The sequence below is a fragment of the Lynx canadensis genome, chromosome A1, assembly GCF_007474595.2.
Source record: "Lynx canadensis isolate LIC74 chromosome A1, mLynCan4.pri.v2, whole genome shotgun sequence".
In the NCBI taxonomy this organism is placed as follows: Eukaryota; Metazoa; Chordata; class Mammalia; order Carnivora; family Felidae; genus Lynx; species Lynx canadensis.
The window spans coordinates 21792800-21806273 of record NC_044303.2 but is presented as its reverse complement, the minus strand read 5'-3'; the positions used below and the strand labels follow the sequence as shown (position 1 = coordinate 21806273).

The following is a 13474-nucleotide window of genomic DNA, read 5'->3' as shown; positions in this document are numbered from 1 at the left end:
ATAATGTAGGAATTTACATTGATAAACTTTCCAATGTTAAACTTTTTAGGTATTCCTAGGATAAATTTTATTTTGGTAATATACTTTACTGGGTATATTTTTACTTAACTATATTTGCTTCTATACCCCTAAGTGCTTTTGACCTTGAATTTCTTACGTGCCAAGGTTATACTAATGTTAAAAAAAGGGGCGCCTGGGTGGCGCAGTCGGTTAAGCGTCCGACTTCAGCCAGGTCACGATCTCGCGCTCCGTGAGTTCGAGCCCCGCGTCGGGCTCTGGGCTGATGGCTCAGAGCCTGGAGCATGTTTCCGATTCTGTGTCTCCCTCTCTCTCTCTGCCCCTCCCCCGTTCATGCTCTGTCTCTCTCTGTCCCAAAAAATAAATAAACGTTGAAAAAAAAAATTTAAAAAAAAAAAAAAAAGGTTAAATGGCTTCCCATATATTTCCTGCCCTGGAACAGTTCGTATATGATAGAAATTATTCATTCCTTGAAAGTTTTGTAAAATATATCTATAAAACTTAACAGACCTAGTATAATGGGGATGAGGTAGAGATACGTGGTATGTAGTTCTGGTAAGATCTTTCACTGTTGTTTTAGCTTTTTTATACTTTTGCCTCTAACTGGGATTTCTGCTTCTTGAGCCTATTTGGTATTAAGTCAGTAATTTCAGTTAGATACACATGTGAATTGTTCTGTCAGTGTAAAATATTTCTCTTTGTCTCTTCTATTGGTTTTCATATTAAATTCTATTTTGTTTGATACGAATATTTCTTAAATTTGCTGGTGTATCTTTTTTCACATAGTGTTATTTCAAGCTTTTGATGACATTTTGTGTAATTTAAGTGGGTCTCTTATTTTAAAATATAACTAGGCTTTGCTTACAATCCAGTTTGAGAGTCCTCTAGTAAGTAAGATTAACACAGTCACCTTTTTTGTGATTAACAATTTGGCCTTTTTCTTGCCCTCTTATTTACCGTACTTCTCTTTGCATCTTTTATATCTTATTTTTCCATTTCTATTTTAAAAAAATTTTTTAATGTTTATTTTTGAGAGAGCGCACGTGAGTGGGGGAGGAGGAGAGAGAGGGAGACACAGAATCTGAAGCAGGCTCCAGGCTCTGAGCTATTTGCACAGAGCCAGATGCAGGACTCGAACCCACAAACTGGGAGATCATGACCTGAGCTGAAGTCAGACGCTTAACCGACTGAGCCACCCAGGTGCCCCTCCATTTCTTTTTTTTTTTTTTTAATGTTTGTCTATTTTTGAGAGAGAGAGGGAGAGCCAGGAAGGGGCAGAGAGAGAAGGAGACACAGAATCTGAAGCAGGCTCCAGGCTTCAGCTCCAGGCTGACAGCTCAGAGCCCAACATGGGGCTCAAACCCATGAGTCATGAGATCATGAGCTGAAGTTCAACGCTCAACCAACTGAGCCACCCAGGCGCCCCTCCCATTTCCATTTTCTAATTGAGGTTGGCCCCAAGTTTTCTATGTTCTACATGTTTTTTAAAATATATTATTACCTCTAGGGGTGCCTGGGTGGCTCAGTCAGTTGAGCGCCCAACTTAGACTCAGGTCATGATCTTGCAGTTTGTGAGTTCGAGCCCCGCATTGGGCTCTGTGCTGCCAGCTCAGAGCCTGAAGCCTGCTTCAAATTCTGTGTCTCCCTCTCTGTCTGCCCCTGCCCTGCTTACACACACATACACACACAGGCACGCGCACACTCTCAAAAGTAAATAAACATTAAAAAAATTTTTTTTATTTAAATTCTTTGACTCATCTTGAATTTATTTAAAAAAAATAAAAAATATATATTACCTTTATATTTTCAGCATAGTTCTTAAATTTATATTTTCCTAACAAGATCCAAATTTAATTAGTATTAATATTCTCCCTATGAAGAAGAACTTGACATGCTTCTACTTTACTTTCTCTACTTTTGCAGTGATCCCCTCCCACCCCCCTTCTATAAAAGAATACAACTTCCTATGGCTATTTCTATCATTTTTGTTTCACTTATTATTAAAACCCATTTTTAATCTGTCTTTAGCATTAATGTGTTTTAGTCATTTGCTCATTATTGCTTCTTATACCTCAGTCTAGGTTAGTTTTTTTAATCAACTATGGTACTTCTTTATTTCTTTCAGAGAGTCTCTATTTGGCTTTTTGAATGTCTATAAAAGTCTCTTTTTTTAACCTTCTCTGTTGAAGTATAGCTTGGGTGAAATGGCATTCTGGGCTCAGACTTATTTTGCCTTAACTTACTGCCTCTGACATTTCTGGTAAGAAGTCTGATTACCAGTATGATATGTGTTTCTTTTAGATAATCTAGATTTTCTGGAAGCTTCTAAGACTTTGCCTTTATTCTTGATATTTTAGTTTATCCACAGTTTGTCTAGTAGGGTGTATTTTATCCTGCTTGGTACCCAGTGGACCCTTAGTGAGCTTGTATGTTTTCCAGTTTTGAGAAATTCTTGGTCATTATTGCCTCTTCTTCATTCTCTCTGTTTTATTCCTCTTATTTCCTCTGTGTTCTGAATTACTCAACTCAGTCTTCCAGCTTACTACTGGCTCTTCATCTGAGTTTATGCTGTTATTCAATTATCTGTTGAGTTTATTCAACAACTATTTTTATATCCAAGATACCTAATTGGTTATTTTTCAAAATTGTGTTATTTCATGGATGAGATTTCCTTCTTTAGCTCTTTGAGGACGTTAAATGCAATAACATTTAATTTTTTTAACATTTTTTAAAAAGTTGTTTTGTGTTTATTTTTGAGAGAGAAAGACAGAGTGTGAGCAGGGGAAGGGCAGTGAGAGAGGGAGACACAGAATCCAAAGCAGGCTCCAGGCTCTAGGCTCTGAGCTGTCAGCACAGAGCCAGATGCAGGGCTCTAACTCAAGAACTACGAGATCATGACCTGAGCTGAAGTCAGACGCTCAACTGACTGACTGAGCCTCCCAGGTGCCCCTTTAATGTTTATTTTTGAGAGAGAGAGACAGACAGACAGACAGACAGACCAAGACAGAATCTGAAGCAGGCTCCAAGCTGTTAGCTGTTTGCACAGAACCCGAAGTGGGGCTCAAACTCCCAAGCCATGAGATCATGATGCTTAACAAACTGAGTCACCCAGGTGCCTTAATAACATTTGTTTTAAAATTATTTTCAGGATGCTCTGTTTTCCTCTTGACGACAAGCCCATCTTTTGGTGGGCTTGTTAAGTCTCTTTTTGATGGTGTAGCTTTCCTTGGGTATTTGATGACTCTGGGTTGTACGTTCATCTTCTCTGAGAGGATTTGCTGTGTTATGATGGTGGTTGGCATTATCTCTTCAGCTTCCCATCTGTTTCTTTTCCCTAGGGAGGTCTCACAGACTTGGTCCATAGAAAATTCCCTTTTTGTCTTTAGCATGACTATATTTTTTAATTTTAAAAAATCTGACATTTGGGCTTGGTATGGGAGTGGGAGCAGAATTTATCATATGTTGATTAATATCTTGAGACTGAGAATTATTGATCGCTTTTTGACCTATTAGTTCCATCTCTAAGTGTATTCTTGAGGAAATAATCAGAGATATGCATAAAGTATATTCCAGCATTTATCATATTGAAAAAATGGAAATAATCTAAATCCCCAATATAGAGGTTTATTTACAGTACTAATTAATAATTTATTAAAATTTAATTACTAAAAGTTTTGAGTGTACTATAATATGTGGTTTATTGACCAAAGTACATTATACAGCCACTTAAAAGTCATATTATAGAATAATATTAACGAGGGGGAAAAAGTGCAAGATATGTTACCAGTAGAAGATTATTAAGAAATTGTATACACTAAAATCCAAAATTTATTTTTAAAGTATATATACTGAAAGAATAATAATAATTGCTAATGTTTATTGAGTCCTTTGTATGTGCCAGGCATCATTCTAAGTAACTCTTATCCTCACAACATGCCTTTGAGGTAGTTAGTGCTATTATCGCCATTTTAAAAGTTTTTATAAAGTATTTATTAAAAATTTAAAAAGTTAAAAAAGTAAATGGGGCACCTGAGTGGCTCAGTTGGTTAAGTGTCCGACTTTGGCTCCAGTCACAATCTCGTGGTTTATGAGTTCAAGCCCTGTGTCGGGCTCTGTGCTGACAGCTCAGAGCCTGGAGCCTGTTTCTGATTCTGTGTCTCCTCCTGTCTCTGCCCCTCCCATGCTTATGCTCTCTCTGTCTCTCAATAATAAATAAACATAAAAAAAAAAATTAAAAAACAATTAAGTAAAAAAATGGGGATAGTTTATGTTAATTGACAGTATTTTAAATATGGGTGATACTTAATTTCTCTGTAATTTCATAATTTTGATATTTTACACATTTTTCCAGTTAATATGTATTCTTGTTTCTATAATAGTTTATGCTATTTTAAAAGATAGAGGCATTGTTATAACAGTCTTTTTTTCTTATATATATTTTATTCCTTACAAATATATACCAATCTTTGTTGTTTTCTTTACAGAATGTTTCATGCATCCATGGACCAAAAGATGGAGTTGGTTTTTGTTTTTAAAAAGATATTGTCAATGATCTGATATGACTATAAATACTTGCTTGATGAAATTGCATGGACTTGTCATCAGGTTGGACTAGCAGTCATTTTTCAAAGTTTCTTCAACCACAGTTACATTTGAAAATTCAAGTATCCAAGAACATTGGGCTTAGAATTCCATAATGATGTGTTTTCTCTGAGAACTACAAATTTCATAGATACCACAGTTGGATTCCAGTTATATTCTCCTATCAAAGTGATTTCAGTCCATTGATAAAGTTAATTTTGAAGACTTTTGTTTATAAACAACACCAAAAGATGGGAGAAAAAAATGGTAGGTTTGGAAAACCATTGTTAAACGTTATGTTTAAAAGTATGTAGACTACTAAATTTAGTCAAATTGTGGAATTTTCAAGGCTTTTCACTGCAAGTGACGGTTCTACATTTGAAGGAATTTAGGACTTATTCTCATGTAGCCAAAATTTTGATAGCCGATAATTAATTGTGTATCGCTAAAGCTAAGTCAGTTCTTTAATGTACTTTTGTAAAATTATTCTTTACTTTTTAGAACACTTTTAGATTTACTTTTTAAAGAAAAATTGAGAGGATAGTACAGAAAGTTCCCATATCTTCTACATCCGCTTTTACTGATGATTAACATCTTATTTTTGTCTGGTACATTTGTTACAATTAATGAACCATTATTATTAACTGAGGTCCATAGTTTATTCATATTTCCTTAGTTCTTACCTGATGTCTTTTTCTGTTCCAGTATCCCACATTGTATTTACTTGTCATATCTCCATAGGGTCCTCTTGGATATAACAGTTGCTCAGACTTGTTTTTTATTTTGTAGTATTTTGTATCTAAGTATTTTGTAGGATACCCCTCTATTGGAATTATTGTTTTATTTATTTTTCTCATGATTAGACTGGGGTTATGAGTTTTGGGAAGAAGACCATAGTGGTAAAGTGCCATTTTTACCACATTATGCCAAGAGTACATGATATCAACATGCTTTCTCTCTCATTGATACTGAGCTTGATCACCTGGCTGACATAGTGTTATGTCAGACATAGTGTTATGTTTCTCCACTGTAAATTACTTTTTTCTCTCCCTTTCCTTCCCTGCTGTACTTTTGATAGGAAATCCCCATATATAGTTCATATTCAAGGAATGGGGATTATGCTCCCCATCTTTGAGAATGGAATATCTACATTAATTATTTGGAATTCTTCTCCAAGGGAGATTTAGCTCCTTTCTCCCATTTATGTATTTATTCAGTCATTTATTTATATCAGTATAGAGTCACAGGTACTTCTGCATTCAGTCTATTGTGATATGTTGCTTTGGTTGAAATGTATAAAGAAAATGAAGCTTCACGCAGACAAAAAGTTGAAAAAAGGAAGAGTATTAATAGCCTTTCAGCTAATTGTGGACTTTTTTTTGGATACAACTATAAAACTCAACAAGTAGTTACTCCTTCCAGGTCAGTTGTAGTGTGAAATTTGAACACATATCTGTGAGTTTTTTAACACTCTCTTACAGAAAATCTATTGCACATTGAATAGGTGTTTTATGATTTTATAATATGCGTTGGCCACTTGGAAAATATTGGTTCAATGAATCATGCAGATTTTCCAGATATTGACACATTTCATCATACAATATTAAAAAATCACATTTGTTAATATTGCTACCCATTTCCTCGAAAAGTGATTAATTATTGAGAAGCTATCAGGCTTACCAGGGCACATGTAAAGTTTACAAATTTCCAATTTTAACTTGGTAGTGTGAATTTTATCATTAGCAACAAATGCTGTCAATATTGAACTTCAGGTGGTAGGCTCACTTTTTTTTTTTTTTCAAGAAAATGTGTGTTAAACACCCAAGTCTAAAAATACTATAATTTTTATTAGTACTTTTAAGTAAAAATAGTTTTCCATGAAAAAAATTAGCTGGTTTGGCCTGTAATTCAAACAGTCTCACTAGTGCTTTTGCTTGAGACAGCCATTGTACTGTGGTAACCATTTATATTGCTTTATTAAGGATATTCTTAAGTGAAATTGATGGTGAAAAGTATACTGGTACTATACTAGAAAATTTACTGGTAGCTTGGTTCCATCCCCTTGATTCATGCAAAGACATACTGACTTTTACTCACCAATGCTTTTGTACCATCAGTTAAAGTCATTCTAGAAAAAAAAAGAGAGCAAATAATGTCTTTTTTTTTATTCATTAAATTTTTAACATTTATTCATTTTTGATAGAGACAGACTGGGAGCAGGGGAGGGGCAGAGAGAGAGGGAGGCACAGAATGCAAAACAGGCTCTGGGCTTTGAGCTATAAACACAGAGCCTAACATGGGGCTTGAACCCACAGACCATGAGATCATGACCTGAGCTGAAGGCAGATGCTCAACTGGCTGGGCCACGCAGGCGCCCCAACTCCTTAAATCCTTTAAAACTCCATTGAAAAGCATTGTAAAATATATAAGTAAATATTCTATATCAATAAATAGATATAATAAGATTAACTGTAAGATTCAATGGAATAATGCCAACGTTATAAAAATTCACATACATATTCAACACAACTTGAAAATAAAGCTCCATGGGTGCTCGGGTGGCTCAGCCAGTTAAGTGTCATCTCTTGGTTTCGGCTCAGGTCATGATCTCAGGGTTCATGAGGTACAGCCCCGCTTCAAGCTCATGCCGATGGCACGAAACATGCTTGGGATTCTCTCTCTCCCTCTCTCTCTCTCTGCCCTTCACATGCTTGCACCCTTCTTTCTCTCAAAACAAACTTAAAAAAAAAAAAAAAAGAAAAGAAAAGAAAATGCCAGTATGGGGAACTCTAAACTGACTCTAAAATTTAAGCCATGAAGTGTCTGAAAAAGAATGGGTAAGTGTATGCACTTCATCTACAAGATACTTAAAAATCTCTAAATTAAAAAGTGTACTTGCAGAGGTGCCTGGGTAGCTCAGTCGGTTAAGCGGCCGACCAAGAGCAAATAATGTCTTAGTATTACTATTAAAATAATTTGACCTAGCATATTCTCTGAAAGGATTTGGGGACCCCAAGGGCTCATAGATCACACTTTGCTAATCACAGACTCAAAGGCATCATAGAGCTCCTCTAGACCAATGCCCTGAAGCACCTCCAGGGATATATATATGTGTGTGTGTGTGTGTGTGTGTGTGTGTGTGTGTGTGTGTGTGTGTGTGTGTAGGGATGGATATATATATGTATATGTGTGTGTGTGTGTGTGTGTGTGTATATATATATATATATCCTATTATCAGTGTACTTCGTTAATACTCCAAAAACAGGTGTCTAGCAAATAACTCATCTAGCTGTGATTCTTGAGTATTGCCTTTTTACATAGACAGTGTATGTCAAGGGAGATTGAGAGACACAATATAATGTAACTATATAATTTGTCTTTCTTCTTTCCAAAGCAACTATACTTCCCACTTAGTGATTATGTCCCTGCAATAGTCATATCTAGCTAAGGGAGCAAGTTAGGACAAACAGTAGAATAATGAGATGGTATTCTTCATTTCTACAGGCAAGTAGCAATATTAGTATACTGATTTGATTTTCAGTTCAAGGATTTATTCCTTGTGTTTTCTAGTGCAATATACTGAAATATTTACAGTATTAGATTATAATCTCAAACATACATACAGTACAAAGAAAAGGAGCAAGAAACCAAAATTATTTACATTGTGGTAAACATCTAGATGGCATACAGTTGAAATGACTCAATTATTTCTCCATGTGATATTCATTTAGCCTCTTCAAAAAACTTATTAACTGGATCTGTTAATCTCATTTTTCAGATAAATCAGTTACCTTTTTTTTCCTTAATATTACTGTGGTTAAAAATTCCCATACTGAGAAGACAAAAATGATCAAGAGGGAAGACATGAGGAATAAGAACCATTTAAATGAGAATTAAAACTAGCCATATGAAATAATGATACCATAAAGAACAATATCAAAAACCCAGAATAAATAAATATGAATTTCTAAATTACTTTCATTTATTATACAAGCAGACAGTTTCAGTATTTTCTGATTGGCTTTATTTTCTTAAATTCTATTTCCAGTGTCCATTAATCCATTCTAAAACTAATAATTTACCCTGTTCACTTTTCAGATAATTTAAGTATTTCCTATCAGAATAACTTGGTATCATGAATTGACATTTTGAACACAGTTTTAAATGATAGTCACTGGAAAACAAATTCAGATGAATCCTAATTGTGGTCTTTTCAACATCACTAAGCAGTGATGCTGCTGGCTTTCTCAGGCCAGGTGAGAGTTGTAGATGATTCCAGAAGATTATAATGCTACTAGAAGCTATTTCTAAGTATCTTTCAAAATCCTTTCCGTCTAGATGTCCACCTCAGATAAAGATAAATCCCTAGTGTGGAGTATTAACTCATTCATGAAAAGAAACATAGTAACAACCAATTAAGTGCTTTCATGAATAGTTTTGTCTAAAAGCTGTGATTTTTGTTGGTGATCTCTCAGTGAAAAAATGATTTTAAGGATTCTGGGAAGGTCCTTCACAAGATACTTTTCCCTCTCAGCTAAGTGATACCTAAAGTTCCACAAGTAGAGATTAATTTCTTGTGCTTAAGACTATGTCCCCTGTTAAATTACAGTAATTTCTAGATAAAGGCCACATGCTTATCTGCACATCAACTCTGTGAGCTAGATGCTATCACTATTCCCATTTTATAGATGTGGTCACACAGCTTAATGACTGCTAGTGCTGGGATTCAAACACAAATGCATCTGAACTCCAAAGCCCAGATTATTAATCACCACTTCTGTTCTTCCACTGACTCCTGATATGCTATTCTCCTGGGTTTTCCTTCCACCTGTTTGCTCCTTCTTGATCTCCCTGATTCTTTTTTCTTATGCCTTATATATAGAAAATCCTCTTCTCGGGGCGCCTGGGTGGCTCAGTCAGTTAAGCGTCTGACTTCAGCTCAGGTCATGATCTCACGGTTTGTGGTTTTGAGCCCCATGTCAGGCTCTGTGCTGACAACTCAGAGCCTGCAACCTGCTTTGGATTCTGTGTCTCCCTCTCTCTCTGACCCTCCCCCACTCATGTTCTGTCTCTCTGTCTCTCTCAAATATAAGTAAACATTTAAAAAGAAAAAAAACCCTCTTCTCATTGTATACATTGTCCTTAATTACATCTACTCAAGCATTTGTGTACCATTTACTCCAGAATTCGTATAACTGGACCAGATCTTACTCTGGAGCCTGTATACCCAGTGTACTTGCCCTACTTAAATTTCTCACTTGTCTTCTGTCTTTATTCCCTATCTCAATGAATACTATTACTGTGCATATGGTTGCCCAAGTCAAAAACTTAGAAATCACTCTTGACTCCTCCCTCTTTCCCCTGCCACCTGAGTGACCTTTTAAGAAACTAATCACATATAAGATTCTTAAACCTTTTGAGTGGCTCCCATAGGCTTTTGTATAAAACTCAAGTGAAAGGCTCTCCATGGCATGGCTTCTCCTGCCTCTAATACCTCTTTCTTCATCCTTTGTGTCCTCTCACATTGCATTTGTTTAAAATCTTGTCTCAGCTGTCCTATGGGGAGTTAAAAGTAGGCTTGGTCTTGGAGGCATCAGGCCAAAGTGTCAACAGGGAAACAACACCCCTTCTGAGACTGTGATGGTGGCAGCATCCCTAATTAGCCAGAGATCCCCTTTGGGTAAGGTAACTTTGCCAGGGAGATTTGGGACTATGAGGCCTAAGCCTTTATGACTATTCTCACCCCACTGCTGAACCTAGAGATGTAGGTTTAATTTTTATTAAGGAAAATATATTTTTTGAAAGCTTACTAGGCTCTCTGTTTATTAATCCTCTGAATGGCTTCTCAAGTGACCTTTCTAAAGTGCAATAATCATGTCTCTCTGTTCTTTAAGGCCCTGTTAATTTTGAACATTTTATATGTTTTTACATTTAACATTTTAACAAATAAATTTTAACATTTTAGGTATTTTTGTTACTTTTAAACGTGGTGTAGGTGTGAGATTTGGCTTTTGCCAGTTTAATTGTATTTCTCATATTTGTGTTCAGCTTTCAAAGAATTATTTCCTCTAGGAAATTTTTTTTTTTTATGTAAACTCTATCCCCAACATGCAGCTTGAACAACCCCATGATCAAGAGTTGCATGCTCTACCAACTGAGCCAGCCAGGCACCTCTCTCTAGGAATTTATGACTAAGGTGTTTATTTGCTGGGCATATGAAATATTGGCTCATCTATATAGCTATCTATAAAAAGTATAAACATTATTTTGGCTTCATATAATTATTTAAAAATTATAAAAGACATTTAAAAACGTTATTGTTAGACATTTAGTTACTTCACCAATTCTTGAGATGTTTCATTCTAAAACCATTTCCATACTCAGTGGAGGTTATATCTCTGAAACTTTTAAAATGCTTATACGTACATCTACCACCAGCCTAGAATGAAGCCATTCCTTCTGTTTTCCAGGGACACCAGAAATAGTACCATTAAAGTTTTCAACATATTTTTATGTTAGCAGAAATGAGTAAGATATTTAGGTCATATTCTTTGCTATTCTTTATAAAGAAACAGTGATAAAAATCTTTTTCCTCAAGGAAAAAAATAGACCAATTAAATCTTGACATTATTTAGAAACCACGTGGATTCTCTATAACATATGCCTTGGGGAAATTACAGTCTATTTTTATTGAGCTCTTAAGCTATTCACTTGTATTATAGGTGATGCAAAAACTTTCTGGATGGAGCTGGAAGATGATGGAAAAGTGGACTCCATCTTTGAACAAGTGCAAAATGTGTTACAATCACTGAAACAAAAGATTAAAGATGGGTCTGCCACAAATAAAGGTATGAAGCACAAAAAACTTTTAATACATTTAATGTTAAATGTTACCCACTGGCAGTATAATACAGTGCTGTTTCCACTATGTTTCTTTTGTTATCTAAGAGCCTATCAGTTCTGTTTGCTTTGTGTGTGTTTGTACTCTGCTTCGACAAAAACACGCTTTTGCCATATGCCATAGACATTTTGTGAAAGTGGGTGAAAATGATTACTTTGACTGTTAGCTACTGAGTTTATCTCTTTTTCTGTCAGGCTCCCTTGTTTTCCCCACATTTTATCTTTGCTTTCTCTTTATATCTCTTTTTGAGGGGTGATGGGTATTGCAAAAGTAATATCTGCTCATTGTACAACGTTTAGTACCAATAGAAAAATATAACAAAAATTATCCACCACCCCATTACTCAGAGACACCTAATGTTTTTTAACAATGCGAAAGTACATGTAATGATATTTTGCCTGCTTTAATCAGAACTTGCCTTCTGCTTCAGCAGTCAGTTCCGTCAGCCAAGTTTGTATTTTTTCTGTTTCTTTGTTTTCAACCCTGGTTGGTTGTAGAACAGGAGACTTTTAGGTAGAAATTTACTTCTTTCCTTCAGGACATAAGATATTCAAGCAAATTTTCATTTGGACTCTTCTTAATACTTTGTGGATGTTTTTATGACATTAATCTTTTGTTTGCTTGTCCAAACAGTAGCGCTGTTTTTCATTTTAATGTTCCTTCTCATTCCTTCATGAGTCAGATATATCTAGTTTTGAATCCAGTTCTAACAACTCCTAGCTGAATGACCTGGAATAAATAGTTTAACTCCTAAGCTTCAATTTCTGTTTCTAATGCAGGTAATCATAAGAATCTCTCAGAGGAGTTAATGAAGATTAAGATAAAGTACATAAATTATTTAGCACAGTAGCTGGCACAATGAAAATGATGCTGCTGCTGCTGGTTTTCATGCATTTTTCCTTTCCTTAACAGAATACATCCAAGCAATGATTCTAGTGAATGAAGCAACCATAAGTAACAATTCAACATTGATAAAGGGTACGTGCATTAATAATCCCAATTTTGAGTATTCTGTTATTTTCTTGACTTGATGCAGGCTTAATTGAGTTCAGATTATGTGAGATTACCTAAAGATAATTTAATATAAAATGTAAGACCTATACTGGTAAATTATATAAATCAGTGTCCCTATTAAATAAAAAGTCCTACCCATCCAACGATAGGAAATGCACACTTTTCTAAGCCTCTTAGGAAATGAACAAATGTATCTCTTCTTCAAAAAATTCTAAGACCCCAGACTACTGTAAACCCACCTTGTGTGAAAAACAGTACTAGAAAGGTATATTCTGGCATAGATAAGTTAGTGTAAAATTTTTTTATTTCTAGATTATTAGACCATTAGTCTTGCAGACTCTAAACAAATTAGGTTTCGGAGGAATTGATCAAAGATACTGTACCAGAACTAGGAAAATAAAAAGTTGTTTTATCAGAATCACTCTCCTATAAATCTTAGTCTATCTCAAATTTCCTAAAATATTGAGAAGGTACTTTACTGGATTTTAATGCTGCTAAATATTATTAACAAATTATAATAATTTTAACTTACATAATATGGGGTCTTAAGGTTTTAAATCTCTGAAAATATAGCCTAGCATCATGAGTCTATTTTAAAGAAACCTTTTTCTTATTCAAAAGTATTCTCAATTTCAGTAGCTAATGTATAATTTTAGAAGAGTAGTTTCTTTTTTTTTTTATGTTTATTTATTTTTGAGACAGAGAGAGACAGAGCATGAACGGGGGAGGGTCAGAGAGAGAGGGAGACACAGAATCTGAAGCAGGCTCCAGGCTCTGAGCTGTCAGCACAGAGCCCGACACGGGGCTCGAACCCACGAACCGCGAGATCATGACCTGAGCTGAAGTCGGACGCTTAACCGACTGAGCCACCCAGGTGCCCCAAGAGTAGTTTCTTCAAGAAAACAACCTTACTCAGTATCTTTCAGTAGCACTTGGAATCAACATACTTGAGAGATCACA

General features: G+C 35.3%; 1 protein-coding gene across 3 annotated transcripts in view; it reads left to right on the top strand.

The window, feature by feature from the left end:
• Positions 1-13474, top strand: part of SETDB2 (SET domain bifurcated histone lysine methyltransferase 2) — an 89401-nt gene that overhangs the window by 3230 nt on the left and 72697 nt on the right. For all 3 annotated transcript variants that reach the window (XM_030310302.2, XM_032594976.1, XM_030310287.1), the window contains 3 exons: positions 4503-4866; positions 11322-11447; positions 12413-12478. In XM_030310302.2, coding sequence (XP_030166162.1) covers positions 4851-4866; positions 11322-11447; positions 12413-12478 — 208 coding nt within the window. In that variant the 5' untranslated portion in view covers positions 4503-4850. The remainder of the gene's footprint in view (positions 1-4502; positions 4867-11321; positions 11448-12412; positions 12479-13474) is intronic.